This window comes from Sparus aurata, chromosome 24, assembly GCF_900880675.1.
Source record: "Sparus aurata chromosome 24, fSpaAur1.1, whole genome shotgun sequence".
Taxonomy (NCBI): Eukaryota; Metazoa; Chordata; class Actinopteri; order Spariformes; family Sparidae; genus Sparus; species Sparus aurata.
In genome coordinates, this window is record NC_044210.1 from 19,276,255 (window position 1) to 19,302,206 (window position 25,952).

Consider the following 25,952-nt stretch of genomic DNA (forward strand, 5'->3'; position numbering starts at 1 on the left):
TATCAAAATGATAAACTGAAATGATTAATTTCAATAGTAAAACAAATATTAATTTAAAAAAAACAAGTCATATCTAAAAAGCAAACTGCATTTTAAAGAAATAGGACTACAAATATTTTTTTATAATATCATGTTCAAGTGATACATTTCTTTTCTTCAATCAAAACTATGGACTGAAAAAGATTAATTTTAAAGATCAAACAAACAGTGATTACAAGTAAAAACAGGAAGAGACAAACGTAAACAAACAAAGGACTACAATCCCCACAACCCTCTGCGCCTGTCAGTGACGTCACCCGGAGCCCGGACCCGGCGAGCCTGAGCCAGCAGCAGTGTGTGCGCTCAGCAACAAAAGACTCGTCCTCACACCGTCAGCGACGTTTTGTCGACGGCTTTATACCTGTGGATGTATCGCAGGTAGGTTGAGGAGCGGCGGGACGCGAACACACGAAGGTTTCACCCACAGTTTGTAGTTTAAACGGGTTAATTTGTCACGCTGAAGTTGAGCAGCTAGCTAGGTGGCTAACAAGATGGCTCCGTCTATTTACTGCGGAACAATAACAAAGAACGACTCGCGCAGTGTTAGCTAACTTTAAAGTGGCAGGTGTGTGTTTTAAACTGTTCCTACGTGCGTGTTTGTGTGAAGCGGGTTGATTTTGATTAATTAAACTGTGTTAATCAGCTGCTCGTGATGACACCGCCGCCGCCGCTGTCCGTTGGAGGAAGAGGAAGAGGAAGGAGGTGATGATGATGACATGCAGTTAGCTGGCTGCCTGGCTGGCTGACGGACGCTCGGTCGGACGGACTCGAGCCCACTGTGTGTGCGGTGTCGCCCCGCAAACAGAGCAGGATCCGCGGGGACGAGGGGCGAAGATGCCGCGGAGGAAACAATCCAACCCTCAGCCGGTGAAATGTGAGTTTACCTGCCTGGTTCCAGGTGTTAACGAGCTGCTGCTCCTCACAAACCTCTCACCAGCTAAAGGAAATGCTTCTTTGTTCGTCACTGTTCATGTAAAAACACTTTAAACCACCTGTTTTAGGTTTAAAAGCTGCTTTAACAGGCTGTCTTCACCAGGCTCAGTCTCTTCCTCATTGTCTGTGAGAGAGGAAGACTGCTGGAGACATGTTTGTTATCTCATCCTGAGTGCTCACTTCCTCTCTTCCTCCTCTCTGCTTCCTGTCTCTACTTCCTCTTCACTGGCCCGTACCTGACCTCCCCACGCTCCCTCCTCTTCTTCCCTCCTTTCTCCCTCCCCCTTGCTTCCTGTTTGACCTTTTCTCTCATTCCGTTCCTCTAAACATCTTGTTTTCTGAATCGTCCTGGAGAACTTCTAACAGAGACGTCCGTTAAAAGGAAAGAGTCTTGATAACAAAACACGAGGTTGCTCCTGTAAGTCACGGTACGTCAGGTTTTCACACGGCCCGACACGTGACTGCAGGATTCAAAGACACTTACGTTGTAATGAGGAAAAAGAATCAGGAAGCAGCTTCTTCATTCGCTCGGCTCAAAGTGTTTCATCACAGACGTGGTGAATCATCGCGAGGAGAGCGGCGCATTCTCAGACGGTCTTTCTTCAAAACACACTCAGCTTTAAATAGCAGAAGAATAACAGAAATGTGTGTGAATGAACGAAGAGATTGAATATCAACTCCAGCCCATTTTAACACCTCCACACAGCTCACAGTTGTTTCTTCAGACGCTCTTTAACCTTCTGACTTGCAGCTGTGGACGTGACAGGAATGATTACAGACACAGTTTTGATATTAACTTTGTCACGACGGTGCAGAGAGAGAGTGAGAGAGAGATCAGCGCCAAAGACGTTACAGAAGTCAAAATGTGACATAATAACAGAGTGTGACGTTTGAGCCTCAACAGATTCTGTATCTGGAGGCGTTTTTCATCCTTGGATATCACCGATTCTCCATCTTTGTGTCGGTAAAGAGCTTTCGATGAAGCCTGAGTGGATACAAGTGTGTTCGCTGCACAAACAGCCATTGAAGTTGATGAAAGCGTCACGTCCTCTCGCTGTGTTTCTCTTCCTTCACTCCTCTTCCTTTTCCTGACTCAGCCTTCGACTCTTCTTCCTCCTCTGCACTTATCTCATCCTCACTGGTTTCCTTTGCTTGTCCTCTGCTCGCTTCCTCTCCGCCTCCTCCTCTCCCGTCCATCTTCTTCTTTTACTTTCCCTCAGCGCAGATCTCCATTATTTGTCTCTGCAGACGAGAAGATAAATCTTCATCTCGCTCTGTGACACGTGTGTGTGCAGACCTCCCTCTACTTTACAAGGAAATTAAAACCTGCTGTGTGTCCGTCTTGTGTTTAGACGTGTATATTGATTTGTTTGTTTACAAGTAATCACAGTAAGTGTGTGTGTGTGTGTGTGTGTGTGTGCAGTGGAGTCGGAGGACGGGGCTGTGGTGTGTGAGCCCGGCTGCCTCGTTCTGGAGAGCGACTTCCTGCTGAGCGGAGAGCTGGAGTTTGGAGACTCGGAGATCATGGGACTGGAGAGAGAGACCGGTCAGTAACACACACACACACACACACACACACACACACACAATGCCTTTAGTGTGTTAAAAGATAAAACTGATAGGAGTTCAGATACTTGGTAAAAGTAGAAGAACTGATTCAGCTTCTTTACTGCAGTGACAGTAATAGAGTTCAGGCTCTGACATGTAAACATGAATTCAAAGACTATTAAAGTTAAAGGTAGAGTCAGTAGGATTTGTCCCAGCTGTTCCTGAACGCACCACAAAGACAGTCAATTGTTGACATTTTCTGGTTCCGGCTTCTTAAATATGAAGATTTTCTGCTTTTCTGTGTGATTTATGACGGTAAATAAAGAGTCTTTGAGTGTTGGTTGGACAAAAGAAGATATTTAAAGACGTCACTTTGGGAAGTTGTGATGATAATTGATAGATGACGAGGTGTTTGTTGTTGGCTTCACATGCATGTGTAACCCTGAGTTGTATAAGTCTTACTGATGAGATTTAAACACACACAGTGAAAGTGTTGATGTGGTTGTGTTGAAGACTTCCTCCTCTCTGTTCTCCTGCAGGTATGACGGTCTTCTCTCTGAGCGTGGAGGACGACCCGTCAGCACCATCAGACTCCGCCTTCCCCGCCTTCCTCTCCTGTAGGGGGTGTGGTCAGCTCCTGGGAGACACGCCTCTGGGGGCGGGCTTCGACCTGGGTACCTGCTGCGCCATTTATCATTTTGACTCTATTATTATTTATTACGTGACACTGGGTGGATGTTGGGTTGATACTTATTTATATACTTTCTGTTAGAGAGTTTGTTGAATGTCGGGATGAAGAAGTTTTACTGCTGTTACTTTAGTTTGCTTCTTGTTATGTTTTAATATTTGGTTTCTAAATGAAGTCATTCATTCATGAAAATATGCCTGTGATAGTGACGATCATCATAATATAAAATAAGATTTGTTGAATGCAGAATGTGATGAACGGCTTCACGTGACTCTCTAAATATACACAATATCTTTTTGATTAATCAGTAGAGATTTTTTCTTTCATGTTTTGTGCTCGTGTTGATCATTTTGGGATCCACTGAGCTGTAAAGTGGATTAATGACACTGATGTGTGATTTCCTGTGTTACAGGTGTGGGCCTCGACCTGGGGGCGGAGCTTTATTGTCAGACCTGTGAGGACGGCCTCCAGCACGAAGCCTCCTCTCAGCTGAACGGGTCGAACCCGGCCGACAGATCCATGGGCAGCGACTCCGACACGAAGCCTAGCAGCAAGGCGGACGGAGCCGGCGACCTCCCAACTAAACTGTTCTCCTGCTCGCTGTGCGCCTTCACCTCGCGCTACTCCAACCACCTGAAGCGCCACATGAGGACCCACGACGGCCAGAAGCCGTACCGCTGCCCCGTCTGCCCCTACGCCTCGGCCCAGCTCGTCAACCTGCAGCGCCACGCCCGCACCCACACCGGGGAGAAGCCGTACCGCTGCCACCAGTGCAGCTACGCCTGCAGCTCGCTGGGAAACCTGCGGCGACACCAGCGCATGCACACGCAGGAGAGACCGCAGAGGAGGGAGAAGGAGAAGCGGCGAGGGCGGCGGAAAAAGAACGCTGAAGCTGAAGAAGGTAAAAAAATCACACGAGATTCATTTATACACCGACACGACAGCGCGGAAGGAAAGTAAGCGTTCTACATTAAGTTCTGTCTTTCTCTGTGTGAGGAACACGTTGATTCTCTGCTGTGTGTTTGCAGAGCGATGAACTCAGATGTGTTCAAAAGCAAAAGAGCAGGATGTGGAAAAGATCCATGGAAAGCTGCATGAACATAAATAAAAAGATCTCTGAGCGGGAATGTAACTACGCTTCAGTCTTGGGGGGTTATTCATTCCTCTTTGGAGCCCACAGGGGAAAATGTTATTTTTGGAAGCGCTGAGCAGAAAAGAGGAACCATGAAGTTGAAAATGAGGAAGAGACGTTCTCTCTGGTTGAGTGCCTACAGGTCTGAAACAAATCCAGCTGCGTCTTTAAATCAAATCCTCATGATTTACATCGTAATTATCGAGAATGAGTGAGTTAAACGAGACTCAAACTGATTCACAAACAAAGTGTCAGTCAGCGAGGAAGTCGGACAGAACCAGAGGGCATTTCTGTTTATTTAAAGTTTATTTGTAAGTAAAAAGAGGAAGTTTGGGCTGCAAGATAAGTTTTTTATTATCAGTAAAAACCTGCAGCGCGTCACTTCTGGGACTATTCTTAGTGGGGTTTTCTAACACTCTTCAGGGTTAAACGAAAGAAAATGCAAAGCAGAGTTTGAGAGATCAGATTAGGTTTTTTAACTTGAAGAGAACACACTGTAAACGTTGTGTCTCCCTCCTGCAGTCATGTCCGACCTGACCCTACGAGTGTCGCAGGACTCGGGCTACCTCCAGACGTTAGGAGGCCTCGGCTCTCCGTCCGCCCCGCTGCCCGTCCTCCTCTTCCCCCTGTGCTGCCGGCTGTGCGGCCTCACCCTGGAGGAGGCCGACCTGGAAGGGGAGAAGGCCGAGGGGGACGTGGAGGGAGACGGAGGACAGGTGCGTCTCCCTGGATTTTAATCTGTTTCATCACACTTAGAGAAGAGATGTCAGTTTGTTTCATGGTGACAGGTGAGCAATCACTGACGTCCTCTCTGTCTGTATGTTCAGGTGTGTCGTCGCTGCTCGTTGGACCTGCTGTCTAAAGACGGACCCGGGTCTCCCTGCAGCCCGACCGCGTCTCGTGGATCCCGGCGAGGCCAGCGTGGCAAGAAGCTGTACCGCTGCCCTCACTGCCCCTTCCTGTCCCACTACCCCAACCACCTGGCCCGCCACGCCCACACCCACTCCGAGGAGAAACCCCACCGCTGCCCGCACTGCCCCTACACCTCCTCGCACCTCGACAACCTCAAGCGCCACCTGCGCGTGCACACGGGCGAGAAGCCTTACCAGTGCCCGTCCTGCAGCTACGCCTGCGGAAACCTCGCCAACCTTCGGCGGCACGAGCGCATCCACTCGGGCGCCAAGCCGTTCCACTGCGGCGTGTGCGGCTACTCCTGCAACCAGAGCATGAACCTGAAGAGGCACATGCTGCGGCACACGGGCGAGAAGCCGTACGCCTGCGCCGAGTGCGACTACACCACGGGTCACTGGGACAACTACAAACGCCACCAGAGGAAACACGGACACAACACGGACAGCTGGGACAAACACGCCCCCATCAACGGCCTGAGCTGGGGCCGAGACACTCAGGAGAGCCAGGACCAGGGCCAGGAGCACAGCTAGAGACTGTGTGTGTGTGTCTGTGTGTGTGTGTGTGTGTGTGTGTGTGTGTGTGTGTGTGTGTGTGTGTGTTGTATACACTGGTGAACCTCCAGCTCTGGTTGGAGCTCGACTCAGGTGCCTTCGACAGACTGAACGACTGTAACGCTGCACTGACTTTATCACGGGGCATTAATGTGTGTGTGTGTGTGTGTGTGTGTGTGTGTGGTGTGTGTGTGTCTGCTTCACACACATCACACACACGTGTCTTTAGTAAATGCAGTCGACAGCCTCAGATGTGCTGATCTCAGTCAGAATGTGACTTTTCTAACTGAAGCCGATCAGAACCTGATGAATTTAAATGTTTATTTTTGCTCTACAGATGATCTATATTTTGTAAATGTGGATGGTTTCTTTTTTCCTTTAATCATCATCATCATCATCTCAGAAGCTTTAACGTCCGGGCGGTGGTTTGATCCTGGACTCGTGCAGTCTGTCAGCGGGGTTTTCTGTGCAGCTTCAGTCTCACAGCTCTGATCGTCAGCAGGACTTCTGACTCCACTGTTCACGTTTTACTGTCACCTGATCAGTTTACAGGTTTGAGTGAGCAGATGAGTCTCTGTGATGCGTTTAATGTCCCTGACAACCTCCTGTAGTCTCACTGAGACACTTGTTAGCAACCGCTAACCGCTTATTAACCCACGTAAACGCTGCACAGTTCACAAGTGGGGAGAAATTTATGCTGTAGAACAAAACGTGAAAACCTGTGGCATTATCTCAGACGTCAGAGAAACCCTTTGACTTCAAGATGAGAGAACCAGAGGTGCAAACATGTTGATTTAAAAAAAAGAATCTGTGTTTAAGGATTCATTTCTGCACAATCTACAAGTGTTGTGGACAAAATTTAGGGGCCGTCGACACCAAGAACTAAACTTGTGTTGGAGTCGACATCAGTTATCCTCGTGATGGTCAAAGAGGACGTCAGTAAAGACAAAACAGACTTCAAAAATCCACAATTATGACTTTTATATGTAACTTGCAGTTAAATATACGTCATGCGAGCCTTAAATATGTCGTCTAAAGAACCACGACTGAGTTATTTACAGTAGAGTGTCGATCAGGTACAAACTAATATAATAAGCTCTCCTGAAGCTTTATTGAGTAGAAAGATGTCCCTGAAATCAATCCAACTGATGTTCCTGTAAATCGATTGAGACCTCCGGCGTCCACATGAGTCGAAGCCTTTTCTCTAAATCATCTGTTTCTAGTTTCTAGAACTGTGTAGCTGTACTCCCGATGATTTAAATCAACATAATGACTGGAAATGAAAATGTCAGAAGACGACGATGATGTTCTGAGAATTAAGACGTAAAGTTTTCACGTCTTAATTCTCAGAACATCATCGTCGTCTTCTCTGCAGTAGGCGGTTCAAAGTGACGCAGAACACGGTCAGTGTCATTAAAGCGTGACATTCTTAAAGGGGGTTTTGAATTGGGAATGCACAGGAGCCCCGCTCGACAGCAGAGAGCAGATTTCATGTCTTCTTTTGTAGCTCGTTAACAGAATGTTTTGGATCCGTATCCTGAAATTTGAAGACGTTTATCCCAGACAAGGAGATTTTTATGTTCCAGCTCGTTTCTCTCGTTTAAGGCCGGATGTTGTGAAAGTCGGCCTTTACCTCTCAGACGTCAACCAATCAGGGAAGAAACAGAAGGAACTGAGTCATGAAAGAACTCTAATTTTATTAAATCGTGACATTTTCCATCCAGCACTGAGACACGCGGTGTTTCTGTCAGCTTGTCTTAGTCGTGTGAGACGTCGGATTCAAGGAGAAGCTCTGTCGACGGTTTTTCAGACATTGTGATTCTGACTTTTGTGTTTTTTAATAAGCTCTCAAATCAAGTAGCAGTGAATCCAGCGTTCAGTGACAGAAGATCTCGATGTCAGAACTGTGAATTTCTCAGGCTGTGGTTGGAATATGTGAATGTGTGAACTGGCTGGAGGGATTTATCACATTAAAGTCAGTAAGAATCGATGCCGTTTCTGTGAAATTTCTGATGTGATTGGATGTTGTTAGCTTAGCATAAAGACTGGAAGTAGGGGGAAACAGCTAGCCTGTCACGATCGAACCTTTCTTCAACGACGACCACCGACGCCACCACACTTATTTTATTCTGTAAAGAGTGCGTCGTGGTCGCGGTGAGGTTGCCAGGTTTGTTGTTTCTCGGCGCCTTCTCATCTCTGAATAAAACGAGTCAGATCGAAGCTGAGTTTAATCCACTTCCTCTTTTTACGCTCTGTGTTTAGGAAACACCTGCTTCACACACCCAGAGCTCACTGAGGGAGACACAAGGCTCAGAAAACAAACCTGAAATGTCCCTAAAAATCTCCCCGACCCACAAAAACACACCTGACGTGAAGCTAAGACGCACAACAACACACAACAACACAAAGACACGAGTGCTGATGGTGTGTAAGTGTGATGAAGGGCGATGGCGAGGCCGAGGTCAGTGTTGTGTGACTGTGACAGACTGATACACTCGGGAGTATCACATCAGTGCAGGCGGTATGTAAAGCAGATGAGGTTCCTGTGAGTGTTGAGGATTTATTGTCACAAGCGACTGAAGAAAGCAGCCGTGAAGACGTTTAACTCATGGGCCTGGTGAGTACGACACACTTTGTTTCAACGTTTATCTTCACTTTGTTGTCGATGATCTCACAGAAAAATGTGTTTTCTAGTTTTCAGTGAACAATCTGAACATAAACCATCAATCAAAACAACTTTCCCTCATCGTCTTCGCTTTTAAGTTATTCAGAGAGACGCTGAACACTTCAGGAACCAGGATGTGAAGCATTGCTGACAAATTCAATCAAGTTTTTAGTTTTAGCTGCTACACAACAATTTAAAGCTTCTGTCTGAAACATTTTGGCAGTTTTTCTTCAAAAAACACAGAAATCAACAAGTTTACTCAGGTAACGATTTGCTTCATGAGGTCGCTTGTGTGTAACATCGACAAAACAGCAGCAGCGTAACGGAGAGAGTGTCGAACTTTATTTAAATGTTTAAAAATTTGAGTCTTCGTTTCCAGGGACGTCGAGAGAGCAAATAAAACACAATATGAACAAAGAAATGATAACAGATGAGATGTGGCTCCGGGTGTTTGTTCCTCCAGGAGCTCTGGATCTCAGCGTTGCCTTTGTTTTGTTTTTCGGGGTGAGACCCAGAGGAGCTTTCAGACAGCGAGCCAGTGAAGAGCTGATGCATTCTGGGTGAACTGGAGACTTCTGGCTGATTCTGGTCAGGACAGGGTCAAGAAAAAAGTCCAGCGCGTGATTAAGTTTTTCCAAATTGGAGTCTTGACAGTATCGCTTCGTATACACTGTTTGAAACTGGTAAATTGGCACATCTCTGTTAGACTTGGCACTTCCTGTTATTAATTTAATGGCTGTAAACTTTCAGCAACAACTATTTAAATGAAATCATGCTGCCGAGTTTCGTCAGGTCCTCCTGGATGTTCAGCACAAACCTCAACAAACTTCATACATTCATAACGTCTTTGTGGATTTATTCAAGAAAATCTCTCTCGCTAGTTTTGTTTGTTCCATGTTTTGCAGCAGATATCAACTTTAAAAATAAAATAAATACAAAGGAATGTTTGAAGCTGATGTGAAGTCTTCATGTTGTGGCTTCCTGCTCAGATGACTTCAGGTTTTTCTTGTGGTTAAATCTAAAGCAGCACCTGCGAGCTCGCCGTCCTGCCTCATTACTCGACGATCTCTTCGTGTCTCTGCAGAAAAATTCCCGCCCCAAGTTGTTCCCGGGGGACATCGTGGAGTATCCCAGGAACAAGTTCTTCTCTCACTTCGCCATCTACTACGGAGAGAGGGACGGCGTTCCCTACGTCGCTCACCTGACCTGCCGAGGTCGGTGTTTCACCTCCAGTGATCCTGATATTCTGTGTTTTAGAAACAAATTCAATGTGACCTCAACAGTTGATGAATAGTTTGTTGTTCTGCATCGTGAAGATGTTAAAGCCCGTGGGATGAAAGTTAATATTATAATATTGTGGCAGGAAGGAGGCAAATAAGTCTTCTCATCAAGTCACTTTCGTTTCTTACTTCCAAGTTTTATTTCTGTTTTAAAAGCTGAAATCTTTAATTCCAGTAAAATATTGAATCTTTTTGTTAATTTCTTCAGAAATCAAACAGAATTTTCTCTATTCTTCATTAGAAACCTGCAGCTTTTATGTGTTTGTTTTTATTTCTATCGTTAAAATATTCTCACTGCATTTTTAAGTATTTTAAAGAAAATGACACACACACAAACTGCTTGATCGTTTGTCTCATTTGGGTTTTGTTTAAGACTTTTCCAGCCGTCTCCATCATCAAACACAATGTTGAACACTTGTTGTGTGTTTGATTGTCAGATTCAGACATTAAGCTGCTGCTGTATGGTCGAGCTCTGAGGTCAGAGGTCAAACTGGATCCCCTGGAGCTGCTGGGGAAAAAGTACAAGGTAACAACGAGAAATATGATCGAATCGTGAACGACTGTCACAGAAACACACTGATGACAAAGTGCTGACGTGTCACAGGTCAACAACATGTTTGACGAGGTGCACCCAGCCAGAGACTTCCACAATGTGGTGAAGCAGTCGATCGACGACATGATGGGCCGCGAGGTGACGTTCGACATCCTGTTTCACAACAGCGAGCACCAGGCGACGCTCTTCAGATACGGAATCAAGAAATCTGAACAGGTCAGTCGACAGACGATGTTGTTTCACTGATATCAACTTGTTTTCTTGTTGATATCAGTTTCTCCGGTTGTTTTAGCAAATCAATCGAGAGCTTTTTAAACGTTTTTGATTAACTGGAGTTCCACCTGGATCTGTGCTCGGCCCACTTCTCCTCAGTTTACATATAAATGACAGACATTCTCACATATTTAATTATATAATGATAATAATCTGTGTGTTACAGATAGACAAGATTTATAAGCACATCATGCCGGCCTGGAAGAAGCTGTTTGAAGAGAAAAAACTGTGAAAACTGTTTAATGTTCAGTTCTCGTCTCAGCCACTGGAGGGCGACGTCGCTCCTCCTGGTCCGCTCTCTTCTGACGGAGTGCTGTCGACTCTGATCGTCATTATTTGAAAAATAAAGTTGTTATATCACAAAATAAATTTTGGATAAAAATGTTGTGTTTGGAGATTTGACACAAACACATGTTATACTATATTAGTGTTTATAATGTCAAATTTCATGTATTGCAAAAATGGAATACAAGGTGCAGGTTGTTAGCACCTATGCTAATTATTCAATCAGGTGATTTTAAACAATAATGTCAACTAACGACTGTTTAATAATTAATTTTACATACAAATCAGTCAGTCTTTTATCAATATTGTTCTTTTTGCATGTTTACAGCATCTTTTATCAAAAGTTACCAGATAAACTCCTGCTGGTTTCATTTATTTCAGTTTTCATGTTTAATGTTAAAACATTTTTGTTTATCATTCATCATCTCGCTGTCTGGCTTTTCTGATGTTTCAGTATTTGTTTGGTTGCTTTAACTTAAATAAACCAACTGTTTGTTGCCACAGAGATTTCTGTCAGATCTTCACTTTATAAATAAAGTTATTTGAAACGTTCAGTGTTTGAGTCTTTGGTGTGATGACGCAAAAATAATCCAGTCTTTGTTTCAGTTTTTGACACAAGATGAACTTTTTAATTCTGCTTCATCAGGTCGTTTCATCAGTTCCTTATAGGTTAGTGTTTTTATTGAGGCAACAAAGTATCCAGTAGTAACAGGCACTTCATTTGAATTGTAAGCATCACTACATTTACTCACTCAGGAAGTTAAGTAACAAAATGACAGTAATCTGTTACTTTATAATTAGTTACCCCCAACACTTAAGTTCCAAAGGTTGTCACTACAGTTGCAGCTCGAAGTCGTGTTGGTATTAAAAAATATTGTGAAGGTATTAAAAGGTATTAAATTCAGCTTAAGAATTTCTGTATATACCCTGTCCTTCCTCCCTTCCTTCCTCCCTCCTTTCCTTCCTTCCTCCCTCACAGTTTGGGAGACACACTAACTCCTCCCTCCTTCTTGTGAGTGTCTTTCAGCCATGATATCAGGATCTTGTTTGTCTCCTCCGGTCTCTCCATCTGAGTCCAGTGTCCACACTCCTCGATGTGTCCTCTGGTCAGGTTCGGGATCTGCGATCAACAAACAGTTGCATCAGATTTGTTTTCCGATCACCTGTATTGATCGATCGATCACGTCACTGCTGGCTTCCTCACCATCTTCTCCATCCCTTTAGACATAGCCGGCAGCAGCACCTGGTCTTTACCTGCCGTCACCATCAGTGCAGGCATCAGCAGCTGACACACACACACACACACACACACACACACACACACACACACACACACAATGAAAAACATTTTTCCAGGACAGCCCCTTGTTTTCCAGGATGTTTTAATGAATTCCAGGTTTCTTCTCTCGTGAAGTTTTCTGTCACAAACCTTTGCAGTGGGACGAGAACACATCCACCTCCAGTCCACGTCCCCGTTACGGTACCAGTTCAACGGCCCCCTGTGACACCAAACAGGAGACGATGACTGACCCACAGCAGGGTTATCAATATATCAATAATCATATCGGTACGGAGGCCATATGATATGTTGTCATACAGATACTCTGTCCCAACCCCGCTGAATAATACAGGAAGAGGAGCACTATAAAACAAGACAGAGCGGGAAGTGGAAATACTGACGTTCAGCAGGTGAGTACATGTGCTCACCTGAAGCCTCGCTCTCTGTACTGGCTGACGTAGTACTGCAGGTCGGCCTCCGTCAGCATGGAGCTGCGGGGAACCTCATCCGGCTGACCCACTAACAGTCCACCTGTAACACACACACAGACCACCTGTAACACACACAGACCTCCTGTAACACACACAGACCTCCTGTAACACACACAGTCCACCTGTAACACACACAGACCTCCTGTAACACACACAGACCTGCTGTAACACACACAGACCTCCTGTAACACACACAGACCTCCTGTAACACACACAGACCTCCTGTAACACACACAGACCTGCTGTAACACACACAGACCTCCTGTAACACACACAGACCTGCTGTAACACACACAGACCTCCTGTAACACACACAGACCTCCTGTAACACACACACAGACCACCTGTAACACACACAGACCTCCTGTAACACACACAGACCTCCTGTAACACACACAGACCTCCTGTAACACACACAGACCTGCTGTAACACACACAGACCTCCTGTAACACACACAGACCTGCTGTCACACACAGACCTCCTGTAACACACACAGTCCACCTGTAACACACACAGACCTCCTGTAACACACACAGACCTCCTGTAACACACACAGTCCACCTGTAACACACACAGACCACCTGTAACACACACAGACCTGCTGTAACACACACAGACCTCCTGTAACACACACAGACCTGCTGTAACACACACAGTCCACCTGTAACACACACAGTCCACCTGTAACACACACAGTCCACCTGTAACACACACAGACCACCTGTAACACACACAGACCTCCTGTAACACACACAGACCTCCTGTAACACACACAGACCTCCTGTAACACACACAGACCTCCTGTAACACACACAGTCCACCTGTAACACACACAGTCCACCTGTAACACACACAGACCTCCTGTAACACACACAGACCTCCTGTAACACACACAGACCTCCTGTAACACACACAGACCTCCTGTAACACACACAGACCTCCTGTAACACACACAGTCCACCTGTAACACACACAGACCACCTGTAACACACACAGACCTCCTGTAACACACACAGACCTCCTGTAACACACACAGACCTCCTGTAACACACACAGTCCACCTGTAACACACACAGACCACCTGTAACACACACAGACCTGCTGTAACACACACAGACCTCCTGTAACACACACAGACCTGCTGTAACACACACAGTCCACCTGTAACACACACAGTCCACCTGTAACACACACAGTCCACCTGTAACACACACAGACCACCTGTAACACACACAGACCTCCTGTAACACACACAGACCTCCTGTAACACACACAGACCTCCTGTAACACACACAGACCTCCTGTAACACACACAGTCCACCTGTAACACACACAGACCTCCTGTAACACACACAGACCTCCTGTAACACACACAGACCTCCTGTAACACACACAGACCTGCTGTAACACACACAGACCTGCTGTCACACACAGACCTCCTGTAACACACACAGTCCACCTGTAATACACACAGTCCACCTGTAACACACACAGACCTGCTGTAACACACACAGACCTGCTGTCACACACAGACCTGATGTAATACACACAGTCCACCTGTAATACACACAGTCCACCTGTAACACACACAGTCCACCTGTAACACACACAGACCTGCTGTCACACACACAGTCCACCTGTAACACACACAGTCCACCTGTAACACACACAGACCTGCTGTAACACACACAGACCTTCTGTAACACACACAGTCCACCTGTAACACACGCAGACCTTCTGTAACACACACAGACCTCCTGTAACACACACAGACCTCCTGTAACACACACAGACCTCCTGTAACACACACAGACCTCCTGTAACACACACAGACCTCCTGTAACACACACAGACCTCCTGTAACACACACAGACCTCCTGTAACACACACAGACCTCCTGTAACACACACAGACCTCCTGTAACACACACAGACTGTGACTGTTACCTCGAGCACAGACTCCTGCGGTGCTGATTTCAGGACGCTCCGCCTGCAAGAACACACACAGACATGTGAACACTATCATTACATCATGAAGGTGATTCTTGTACCTACACAGGTGTGTTGTGTTACGTGTGTGCGTGTGTGTGTGTGTGTCCTCACTGCTTCAGTGCTGCTGAAAAAGAAAATCTTGAACGTCCTCTCCAGGTCTTTCTCCAGCTCGGCCTCAGCGGCACCCTGCAGCAGTGAGAGAAACAAGACTTCTGGAAAGTGTTGTCAGGTGCATTCAGGTACGTTCAGGTGCATTCAGGTGCATTCAGGTTCCCATTGGACTGACTGGACTTATTAAGGCCTGTCTATGTTGCATCACATCGCGTTAGCATGTTGGCATGCTGCAGGCAGACTTACAGGCTTTTGGAAGTAGACCTGGTAGTCAAATATGGGAATATTCTTCACTTTCTCTGCAGGAGAAACAGACGGGTCGACGGGGAACAGAGGAGTGTTCAGAGACGCCACCGCCCTTCAGAACAACACACAAACACACATTTCAGTCCAGTTTAAAGTCTCTGGGAGGCGTCGCTGAGTCTCTGTGTGTGTGTGTGTGTGTGTGTGTGTGTGTGTGTGTGTGTGCATGTGTGTGCACCTGACTCTCTCGGGGTAGAACTGGGCCATGGTCCAAACCAGAGCGCCGCCCCAGTCGTGACCGATGAGGGTGACCTGAGGGATGGACTGGACAAGAGAAGGAGGTCAGCTCCTGTGTCTGTCATTGTAGAGTGTGTGTGTGTGTGTGTGTGTGTGTCTCACCATTCTGTCCATGAATGTGATTAAATCCTGGAAACAAAGAGAAAACAGTTTGTTGATGGAGATGAAACAGTCTGAACAGCTGATGTGTGTCTGATCAGACGTACCTGACACAGCTGCTGCTGAGAATACTCCTCGATGTCTGTCAGAGAGTGACAGTGAAAGAGAGGTGAGCACACTCAGTGTCCAGCAGAGGGCGACACACACCTGCAGACTGACTGCAGACACCCTTTCACAATAAAACACTCTCACTGCTCATTCATTCATTGATTCATGACATCAGTGTTGTGTTCGTGTGTCATCACATCTCGAATAACATCTGAACAAACACATTTAATATTCTAACCTGTCAGTTAATCTGCAGCTGAGCGATGTTCACATTTTATTAAACAATAAAAAAGATCTGCACAAATCATTTCTGATGTGTACGTCAGAAATGTTCCTTTTCAATAAGATGACGATTGGAGGATTATTATATTATTCTTTTGTGAATTTGATCTCATCGAGTTATTTTCTTTTCTTTTATTTCTCATCAGTGTTTCCTGAAGGAACCAGCTTGTTGCACTTTGCCAGACTGTTTTCTGGTGAAGCAGGAGGGGGCGTGGCCTGTGCCTGAGTCCAGGTGTGAGTGTTTTCACCACCTGCATTAGAGACACGCCCTCCTTCAGCAGCACCTGTGTGTCGCCGTGTGTTTGAGCTGTGTGGGTCAGAACCGGTCCAGATGTTTGTGTGCTGACGGTGTGTTCGGGCACAATCCAGCTGATTTCATCATAAATCTTTTCTATCCAAACAGTATTTAGTGTTGAACCCACACACACACACACACACACACACACACATACACACACACACACACACACACACACACACACACACACACACACACACACACACACACACACACACACACCTGTGGGTGCTGTGGACTCTCCGTAGCCCTTCATGTCCAGAGCCAACACCCTGAATCCTGCTGCTGCCAGAGCTGGAATCTGCAAACAAAAGCTTCTTATCAGGGACAAAGTGCAGTTTCAGGTACGTATATTTCACTGAAGTGTTTCCATTTTCTGCTTCTTTACACGTCGACTCCACCACATTTATTTTACAGCTTCAGTTAATAGTTAATTTGCAGATAACTGCAGCAGAGCCAAGCAGCAGATTCTAAAATCAGACTGAAAAAAGAAAACCTGATTGCTGAATATCAGGTCTGTTCATCAGTCGACTGACAGTTTATATGTATGTGCAAATATTCATAACTTACTTTTGATCCTTAAGTACATTTAATGTCAGATACTTTCAGACTGTACACAGAGAACATCTCCCTGACTTTGACTTGTAACAGAGTATTTTTATATTTGTACTTTTACTGCAGTAAAGGATCTGAACACTTCCTCCATCACTGGCTGTAGTATTAACACATAAACATGAACTGAATCTGTGTTCAGCTGCACAGTTCTGCTCTTCTTTGCTGTTTTGATAAACGTGTGCAGACTTGTGACACAACAGGAAGTTCAAATTGAATTAAATTAAATTAGAGGAAGTATCAAATGAAGTCAAACTTCTGATAAATTATGAGCTAAAATGTCAAAAGAGTGAAATACAAGTCAAAGTTGTGTGATAAAAACCTGAAAACTTTACATAAAAGGTTCACATTTTGAGATAGAAAGTCATTTATGAGATGGAAAAGTTGAAATGATTTCAAATATTCAAGATCAATTGCGACAAAAGGTAAAAAAAAGTCATTCTGAGATAAAGAGTTTGTTACCTGGAACCTCCAGGAGAACCAGCTCTCAGGGAAGCCGTGACACAGCAGAACCGGTGGACCTGAGCCCATTTCAACATAATGAGTCGTCACACCAGGCTGAGACACACACACACACACACACACACACACACACACACACACACACAGAAAATATCATTATTGTGTTGAGAAAACAGGATTTAATCTGCGTCTTTCCTCTGTAAAGCCCTGAGGAGACCACAGGTAGAGAGCCGTGCTGCAGGTGACAGTTACCCTGATGGTGACGTAGCCATGAGACACTCCATCAGGCCTGCAGGAGGGCGGAGGACTCTCTGCTCCGACAGCCTGAAACACACAGTGAGAGAGGACGACGTGTGAACATGAAGAAGATCATCCTGCTCAGCAGCTTCCTGTCAGCAGAGCAGGATGACCTTTTGTATGGAAGCCCATAAAGGTCAAAACTGTGAGACACAAAGTCCACGTGTGATCTGCAGTTCTGAACCTGAACTCCTGTGAAGTCTGCCAGCTTCCTGAGCGCGTCGTCCAGATCGCCCACCAGGATGGCCTTCACCCCCGCGGCCTCCGCTGCCTTCACACCGTCCTCCTCTGCATCCACCCACACAGCCTGAAACCAGACGGACAGGTGTTTGTACCTGTGTGCAGGCTGTGCAGAGATACGTACCAGACCGTGTCGTCTACCTGCTGTGGCGTCACTCCCAGCTGCTGCAGAGCGCGGCTGAACATGGACGCCTCGGGGACCCTGTGACCTGAGCGACAGGACTGGAGGACCAGGTCAAAATGGCCGCCCAGCAGAGAGAGAAGGCGGGCTGGGCCGTCTGCAGCCGCGCGGTCATCCAGCCAATGATTGGCCAGCACGGCCGTCAGCAACCCTGATGGGAGGAGAACGCCAGCTCAGACTTCTTCTGGTGCGTCAGGATTTAATCAGCGTTTAATCTGTGCAGCCCTCATGTCACATTTCACCCAGATGTATAAAATCTGACAGGCACATGTAACATCTGGAGACGGGAAACAAAGTCTCTTGCTGCCAGGAGCTAAACCAAACAGGAAGTCAGCCATTTTTAATTTAGTGGCCAATTTTAGCTTCTATCGTGTAATTTTCCGACGTGCTACTTTTACAAACTGCTGAGATTTAAGCTGCAAACTTCAGACCTCTGAGAGTAAAAGTTTTGTTTCTGTGTAACTGTTTGACAAGACGACATCTACTAGCCGATATTAAATTCTAGTCAGAGCGCCACCTACTGGCGACAGGAACAGTTTCTATAGTGATTCTGGTTCTGGTTCTGGTTCTGGGGTCACTGTCATACAGACCACTGTGTCTCAGACTGGCAGCCGTCTTCAGCACGGCTGGTCGGACCTCCATCATCGCCTCTCTGAGCTCCTCCAGCAGGAGTCCCACCGACCAATCAGGCGGCAGAGTCACGGCCCGGACCTGGGCCTCCTTCACACACTCGGCCTCGAACGCCGGGATCATCTGCACACACACAGTTTCATCATCAGGACCAGAAGACAGCAGCCGGGCCAAACAACCATCTGTAGCTCGCTCACCTGAGAGAGCGTCACCTCGCCGCGCTCAGCCCGGCTCATGGCGCCGTCCTGCTGGGACGCCACACTGGACAGGAAACCACTGAAAACCACCAAGAGACAAAGAACCAGATCGTTACATCACAATCACATCGTGCTGCAGCTTTCAGTGACATCATCAGTGTAGGTGGGTGGTCAAGGTGCGGCAGGTGTGCCGAGAGGCCTTCGTGTCTCATAATTATGATGTTTTATCTCATAATTATCCTGTTATTCCGACGTTTATCTCATATTTTTGACCTTTTATATCATATTTTTGACTTCTATCTCATAAATTTGACTTTTATCTAAGACTTATGACTTTATAACACATTATTTCAACATTTTAACACATAATTGAAATTTGCTGAAGACTTGAGGCTGTGATCGAGCTGAGCTCTGATTCCTGTCACACAGAAACAATCATTTGCATTCTAACAGTGCATCTAGTAACGAGAGAAACAACAGTGCCGGGCTGAAACTCAGCAGTGTGTCAGAGTTCATCTGAACTCTTTTGCAAGTCAAATCACGTTTTCACAGAACAAAGCATGAAGTCGTCCTGTTGAGTTTGAGAAAACGTTCCAGTCTGAGCAGATGATTTCACAGGTCTTTACAGTTTCCTGACACAGAGAGTTGTTGAGAGGATGAATGTCTCGTCTGATCTGGACAGGTGAACTGTCTGACAGCAGAGGTGGTGTGACTGTTTCTTACCCCGGCAGGTTGTGCAACTGCTCCAACTTGTGGAAAACAGCATGAGGTCTGGAAGAGACAACAACTCCCCAGAAGTTGAAGAGGACGGCTTTCTTCTGGTCCATCCCTGTGAGTGAGACTCTGTGGTCCAGCACAGTCCTGGTTCTGGTTCTGGTCCTGGTCCTGTGCTGCTGCTGCTGCTGCAGACTCTCGTGCAGAGCAGAGGCTGACCTGTGTACGCACTGACACAAGCTCCTCCCACTTCCTCTGCAGGGTCACACGTGACCCAGCGACACAAGAGACACGCCCACTGTGATGACGTCAGAGGTCTGCAGAGGCCCGTTTCTGCTGGTTTACAGAACACGAATGTTAAACTGTGTGAAGAGAAACTTCTCAGTCAGTGTAACAGAGAGAGTCTGCAGCTCCACAGCAACACAAAGCCTCACATTATAACTTTAGTCTGCTAATATATTGACTTTTATCTACAAATGTCGAGCTTTCATCATAATCATGGCTTTAATATCAACATTTTGACTTTTAGTCTCATAAATCTGATTGTTTTAATTTAATATATTTGGCTTTATTGAATAATTCTGACTTTTATCTGATAATTTGACTGTTCATCAAAAAATGTCCTTTTTCATCATCACGTTTTTATATCTCAACATTTTGCCTTTTTGTCTCATAATTCTGACTTTTTATCTATAAAATATGACGTTTTATCTCATCATTGGAATCTTTTTCTCTTAATTGATTATAATTAATATAATTATAATTAATTTGACTCAAAATTTGAACTACATAATTTCGATTTCTCATCTATTTCATTTTCACTTTTTATCTCAACATTTTGACTTTTAGTCTCTTAAAGCCAATAAATAAATAAAGCCAGTGCCTCAACGATCCGATAGAAAACATGAACACAAATGTCAATATGTTGTTAATATAAACTAACAAAGAAGAACACATTTTATGCCTTAAAGAAAATGTCTGCTGATATATTGTTTTCTGAACGACAAATCTGATGAAAGACTCAGTAAATATAACTTCTTACAAATGTTCTTTATGTATATTTTTTGGAGTTGTTTTAGGATTTGAATGATGCAACGTTTGGGCCAGGAAACATTCTCTAAGAGTCAGATGTTTCAGACTATTTACTTTATGTCATATCAGAGGTCTTCAACAGGGGGTCGCGAAAGTTTGGGTTGTCATGTCATGTCATGCTTATCCCTTTCGCGGGATGTTGCTGCTGGGGCCAATCCCAGTATCGTCTCAGGGCGAGGGCAAGGTATTCCCTGGACAAGTCGCCAGCTTATCGCAGGGCCCTCACTGATGAGCAACGTGGGATTCAGTATCTTCGGACACTTCGACATGCAGCTAAGCCCAGCCGGAGCCGGGATTTGAACCAGCGACCTTCCGATCACTAGTCGACCTGCTCTACCCGCTGAGCTACGGCCACAAGTTTGGGTTGATTAGACTTTTTTTTTTTTTTTAATAATTCCCCCGCATTCTTTTCCACAAATTGAAACACCTTTAAATATACATTAACATGAATCCAACACACTGTAGTGAGCAGATAAATGGAGGCAGAAGATGGCTTTCAGTCAGCAATGCCCACATTCAGAGACATACGGGAGCTCCTCAGGCTGGGCACCGGTTCATTCGCAATACCTGTCGCATCAACGAAGAGGACCCGCCCCTATCGCTGCTGTGCCAATCACGAGGCCATACGTGGCACGCTGGCTCTGCCAGGTTCGGCACGCACAACAAGTGCTGAAATGATTGACGCTTTCTTCTGAGAAAATCACATTTCATGGGCAAAATGTGTTGCACTATGCACCGATGGTGCAGAACCATGGCTGGATTAAAAAGTGGCTTAAGCGCGCTTGTCAGGGATGTGGCTCCAGATGTGATTTGGACGCACTGCCTGTTGCACAGCGAGTCACTCGTTGCCAAGGGCATGAGCGCTGAACTGTTTGATGTCATGGACTCGGTCGTGAAAGTTGTGAATACAGTCAAGAGGAGTGCTTTGCAAACACAACTCTTCTCTAACCTCTGTGCTGCTGAAGGAGAAGAGCACACTGGACTAGAAGAAGAAGAATCTTTATTTTGTCTTTTTGGTTGTCGTAGATTGTCTAGTGGGGAAAGTGTCTTTATCTTTATATATCTACTGTACCATTCTGAGGTGCGCTGGCTTTCATGCGATTTCATACAGTTTTGGCACGTGTGTTAGAATTACGCACGTCTATTCGGGAGTTTTTACTCCCCCAAAAGCGCACAGAGCTGGCTGCACTTTTCAGCCACAATTTCTGGATCCACCTAACTTGCATATCTTGCTGACATTTTCGCTGAGCTGACCAAACTAAACAGTTCTATGCGAGGTCGCAACACACATGCCTTTCAGCTGTATGACAGGATGAAAGGCTTCGTCAAAAAGATCAGAAAATGGAAGGAGCGTGTCGGGGAGGGAATATTTTCCATGTGTCCGTCAGTGGATGAGCTGAGAAATTCTGCTGTGTTTTCGCCTCCCGTAACACACGCGATTCTTGCGCACTTGGAGGCGCTCCATGGTCAATTTAGGAACTACTTTTCTGAGGCCTTGCGCAGGGACAAGACACGGATACAGCTTCCATTCAAGGACAACACATCAGACGGCGCACGCCTGACGGTGACAGAGGATCAGCTCATTGAACTGTCCACTGACAGCACGTTCAGAAACATCTATGAAACTAAACCACTCACCCAGTTCTGGATATCTTGCCAGTAAGAGTTTCCACAACTCGCAGCAAAAGCAATGATGAGCCTATTGCCCTTTGCTACAACATATCTTTGTGAAAGTAGATTTTCCTCAATCACCTACCTTAAAAACAAATACAGGTCAAGACTGCAGCCTGAGGCTGATGTGACTCTCTGCCTGACAACCTCCAAGGTTAGACAAGTTGTGTGCTACACATCAGGCTCTAACATCTCACTAATGTGGGAGTATGTATGCAAACCATAGATGGTTTGAGGATTCATTGCTTGTATATGTTTAAAATTAAAACATGAATCTGTCTATCATGTTAATAGTTCAGTATTGTATGCAAGATAAAAGGTCTGTTTATGCATGCCAGTGGCACTAACAAGCAGCACTAATTTTTGTTTCCACATTTATGTTTTTAAAATGTCCATTGGAATAGCTTTTATGCATGATTACATGCAATTGACAGACATTGTTGATCTTGGCAGGTATCAGTTTGTTATGTTATGTTTATGAATGGCAGAGGCATGGCCACCCTACCTTGTACATGTTTAAAATAAAAACATGAATATATGAACCTGTGTATTATTTGAATATCTTAGTATTGAATGCACAATAACAAGGTACATTTATACATTGCACTATAGGACAGTTTAATATAAAACACAACTGTATACAATATGTATAGGTTTGGGGGTCCTTGGCCTGGAAAATGTTGAAGACCCCTGTCATAAGTGATGAAAGTTCTGGACAAGTTCATAATCTGACCTGATGATGGATCACATGAATCAGTGTTCATTGATTGTGTGTCTGTAGATGATTTGGTTGAATTTACAAGTACAAACTTTGGCCTGCTGGTGGTGTTGTAGAGCAAAAGTCAGAGCATCACTGAAGTCGTGAGGATTCCTTCTCTGGAGGTTAGAAATGAATATTAATCCATCCATTAGTTGTTAAGATATTTCAGTCTGGACCAGTTTATAAAGTTCTGAACGCTCTGCCCCCTTTAAATGTTCCAAAAACAAGTTTCAAGCATCGACTTCTCTCACTGTTGGACTTCATCCAGCTCCCTGTGCTGCCTGTTCACCTCCTGCCCACCCATCAGTCTCTCAGGCCATCAGGCTTCCTTTACACTTCATGTTTAACTGACACTTTTCATTTACAGTAACAGGAAGCATCCCTGACTTCTGGATGACAGCCTGCCTCGTCCCACTATTCCAGATATAATTATCAACCAATTTCCAAACTGACATTTCCAGCTACAGTGTGAAAGAAACTGGGACACAATCAAGTGACAACAATCTTTGTTGTACAATTTATTGATGTCTTCTATGTTTCTATGTCCTGTCATCAGGGAATGTTTGTAAAACAGAACTTGATCTTAATGCCCTCAAGACTTTTCTGTTAGATTATTATGATGTGCCTGTGCATTTGTTGCTTGCTCTGTTTGAATTCCCTTGTTTGACAAACATTGCCTGTTTACACATGTCGCCTTTGCTGTCTGGATTTGTTCCCATGACTGAACCCAAACAAACAACCATGGACAGTTGAACCAGTCTGCCCAGTCTGAACACGGATGTTGAGATTTTATCACTTAATTTACTTTGGTGTCAGTGGAAAAGTTTTCTCTGCCACACTTCGTGCCTGCATCAAGTTCCAAACATCGCAGACTAACCAGGAAGCTAGACGTCATCATGAAGCTGGACAGTTGGGTTTATAAAAACTTCGACATCCTAACACAGAGAAACAAACTCGCTGAAACCTCTGAGGGATAAGAAGCTCTCTGTACAGGTAAGTGGACAACAAAAGGTCAGAACAGGGCAGTGGTTTTGCCTTTTTGCTTTCAAACACCATACAAGTTTTTAAAGGTGCTTTTTGGAAAATAAATTGATTTTTGAGTCTTACTCATTAAAAACTGTCACAGGTCAGCCACCATCCTAAAGCATTATTATTGGATGTGTTAGGATTGACAAATAGCACCTTTAAAGGAAAGCTTGTGGATTGAATATTGGATTAAATTAAATATGGATTAAATCAAACGTCCATGTTTGTTTGTTTTTTTTTAAAGGGCCACATGCAGATGGGGTTGACTAAACGGCAGTTAACAGAAACAGTGATGCAGCTCCATGTTTCTGGCAAATTTGAGGTAAATGGAGTCTTTTAACTTTATCTTCAGCCAGAGAGAAAACAAAGTATTTCATAATTTATGAGTTAATTGCAAGTATTTCAAGTTTAATGTAATGTGGTAAGTTAGCTAACTTTGTGTAGCTGTTAGCAGTTACTACCGTCAGCACCACCAACTAAACGTCCTGTCGGAGTTGACTTTAACTTCATGCTTAATTATTACTTATTATCCTGCTTTAACATAATCATGAATACATTTTAAAGTACAAAATAATTTACATTTACTAGACGAAGATGTTTTTTATTTAACTTGATTTTGACAGTTCAACAGTAATTTAAAAGTCTGCCTCAGCTTGCTTGTTCTTTAAAGCACTGAGAAACTAGCAGCTATCTGTTTTGATCAGTTTGTAGTTTTGCTCTCTTTTTGTAATATGACCTTATGCTTTATAGAATTTGTTCACTGGTCTGTTTTCTTATATAAAATCATTTTATTCATACCAATGTAATAACAGATTCTGATTGTTGGTCTTACTCTTTATGGAGTCTCTTATGGATTCGTTTTCATTTAGATAAAAAAATATGTCCGTCTCCATGTTGCTAATGTAATTATAGATAACAGTTGTGTTAACACAGTGTGGTAAACACATTGCCTTCCTGGAATCTAACCTCACGTTTTGTTGACAGATTTTTCAGCGTATCGATGGTGTTTCCATCCTCACTTAAATTTATCATTTTATAGACAAGCACTGCAGCTGGATTCTGTTGTGAACGGAAGCCACACTTTGGATTGTTTATTTCTCTTCATAACTTGTTAAATTCCTGCAGAGACATGCTGCATTGTGTATAACATGCTTGGGATAAGTAATAATTTCATCTATAATTTCACTGACGGAATAACAATCATTATCGTACTAATTTATTGGCCCTGTCACGCATCTAATTAATGAGCTCATTATCAAAGCCATGTTTAGTTTCTCTGACACAGGAAGTAATGAAAACCAAATCACCATCGTTATCTTTCCTCGTATTGTGAACGATGACACATCAGTCGTCACCGTCTCTCCTTCTGATTCTTCTGTAAGTCTGGGCTAAATAAACCCGTCCTTCACAGGTTCTCCTCCCACTGACAGCCATGAGTCTGGTGATCAGGATGTGACGGCTTCTCTCTCACTTATATTAGTTTGTGCTGAGTTACTCACATCCTTTACTGAAGTAAAAGTAGAAATACTGCAATCTAAAGATATGATGAGTAAAGTAAAAATCACAGAAGTATCAGTAAAATGTACTTAAAGTAAAAGTACTGATGCACAGTATTATTTACTACTTGTACTGTGATTGTTGTTCAGTTGTTGTGACTGACAAACAGATGTAATTGAATGGGAGCTGACAGTGATGCAGTCTGATACAGCAGTGCTACAACACATCGTCCCTTCATGAAGTTTTAATGTTCAGTCACTGTTGAAACTTCTTCTGACAGGAAATGATTCAACATGTTGCTGCAGATTGTGCTGCTGCTGCTACTGGCAGCTTTGTGTGTCTCTTATTTCATATAATATTTAGTATCTTGTGATCAGAAGTGAGAATAATTCAAATCTATCATCAGTTTGACCTTCAGAACACAATTATAACTCCAGGATAACTTGTGTTTCACACTGAAGTCCTGCTGTCAGGCTGCTGTTCGTCCCTCAGCCTGTGATTTGTTGTCCAGCAG

General features: G+C 44.5%; 3 protein-coding genes across 3 annotated transcripts; 2 read left to right on the top strand and 1 right to left on the bottom strand.

Annotated features, from left to right (window-relative positions):
• Positions 1-267: 267 nt before the first annotated feature.
• LOC115577029 (zinc finger protein 513-like) lies at positions 268-7,793 on the top strand. Its single transcript, XM_030409805.1, has 7 exons — positions 268-417; positions 683-913; positions 2,396-2,518; positions 3,060-3,194; positions 3,621-4,109; positions 4,863-5,056; positions 5,168-7,793. Exons 2-7 carry the CDS (start codon positions 874-876, stop codon positions 5,780-5,782), a joined length of 1,596 nt encoding a protein of 531 aa, XP_030265665.1. The 5' UTR covers positions 268-417; positions 683-873; the 3' UTR covers positions 5,783-7,793.
• Positions 7,794-8,016: 223 nt separating this feature from the next.
• Positions 8,017-10,907, top strand: LOC115577054 (phospholipase A and acyltransferase 1-like). The gene is made up of 5 exons (XM_030409845.1): positions 8,017-8,420; positions 9,553-9,682; positions 10,186-10,274; positions 10,353-10,517; positions 10,741-10,907. The coding sequence occupies exons 1-5, from the start codon at positions 8,412-8,414 to the stop codon at positions 10,804-10,806; spliced, it is 459 nt and encodes a 152-aa protein (XP_030265705.1). The 5' UTR covers positions 8,017-8,411; the 3' UTR covers positions 10,807-10,907.
• A 552-nt stretch (positions 10,908-11,459) lies between these two features.
• LOC115577027 (bifunctional epoxide hydrolase 2-like) lies at positions 11,460-19,632 on the bottom strand. Its single transcript, XM_030409797.1, has 18 exons — positions 19,402-19,632; positions 18,679-18,757; positions 18,442-18,604; positions 17,812-18,002; positions 17,615-17,737; positions 17,386-17,457; positions 17,134-17,229; positions 16,282-16,360; positions 15,479-15,513; positions 15,375-15,401; positions 15,214-15,299; positions 14,979-15,090; positions 14,733-14,807; positions 14,577-14,619; positions 12,567-12,669; positions 12,289-12,358; positions 12,064-12,144; positions 11,460-11,979 (listed from the first exon to the last, which is right to left on the bottom strand). The coding sequence occupies exons 1-18, from the start codon at positions 19,503-19,505 to the stop codon at positions 11,833-11,835; spliced, it is 1,686 nt and encodes a 561-aa protein (XP_030265657.1). The 5' UTR covers positions 19,506-19,632; the 3' UTR covers positions 11,460-11,832.
• Between the last annotated feature and the right edge of the window lie 6,320 nt (positions 19,633-25,952).

Bases quoted from the DNA above. Each gene is read 5' to 3' on its own strand.
- LOC115577029 (XM_030409805.1), top strand. From the start codon at position 874: ATGCCGCGGAGGAAACAATCCAACCCTCAGCCGGTGAAAT. The intron at 914-2,395 runs GTGAGTTTACCT...GTGTGTGTGCAG, and splicing joins CAACCCTCAGCCGGTGAAAT to TGGAGTCGGAGGACGGGGCT. The intron at 3,195-3,620 runs GTACCTGCTGCG...CCTGTGTTACAG, and splicing joins GGGGGCGGGCTTCGACCTGG to GTGTGGGCCTCGACCTGGGG.
- LOC115577054 (XM_030409845.1), top strand. The intron at 10,275-10,352 runs GTAACAACGAGA...GACGTGTCACAG, and splicing joins TGCTGGGGAAAAAGTACAAG to GTCAACAACATGTTTGACGA. The intron at 10,518-10,740 runs GTCAGTCGACAG...TGTGTGTTACAG, and splicing joins GAATCAAGAAATCTGAACAG to ATAGACAAGATTTATAAGCA.
- LOC115577027 (XM_030409797.1), bottom strand. From the start codon at position 19,505: ATGGACCAGAAGAAAGCCGTCCTCTTCAACTTCTGGGGAGTTGTTGTC. The intron at 18,605-18,678 runs GTGAGCGAGCTA...GTGTGTGTGCAG, and splicing joins GCGAGGTGACGCTCTCTCAG to ATGATCCCGGCGTTCGAGGC. The intron at 12,145-12,288 runs GTTTGTGACAGA...TGTGTGTGTCAG, and splicing joins GTTCTCGTCCCACTGCAAAG to CTGCTGATGCCTGCACTGAT.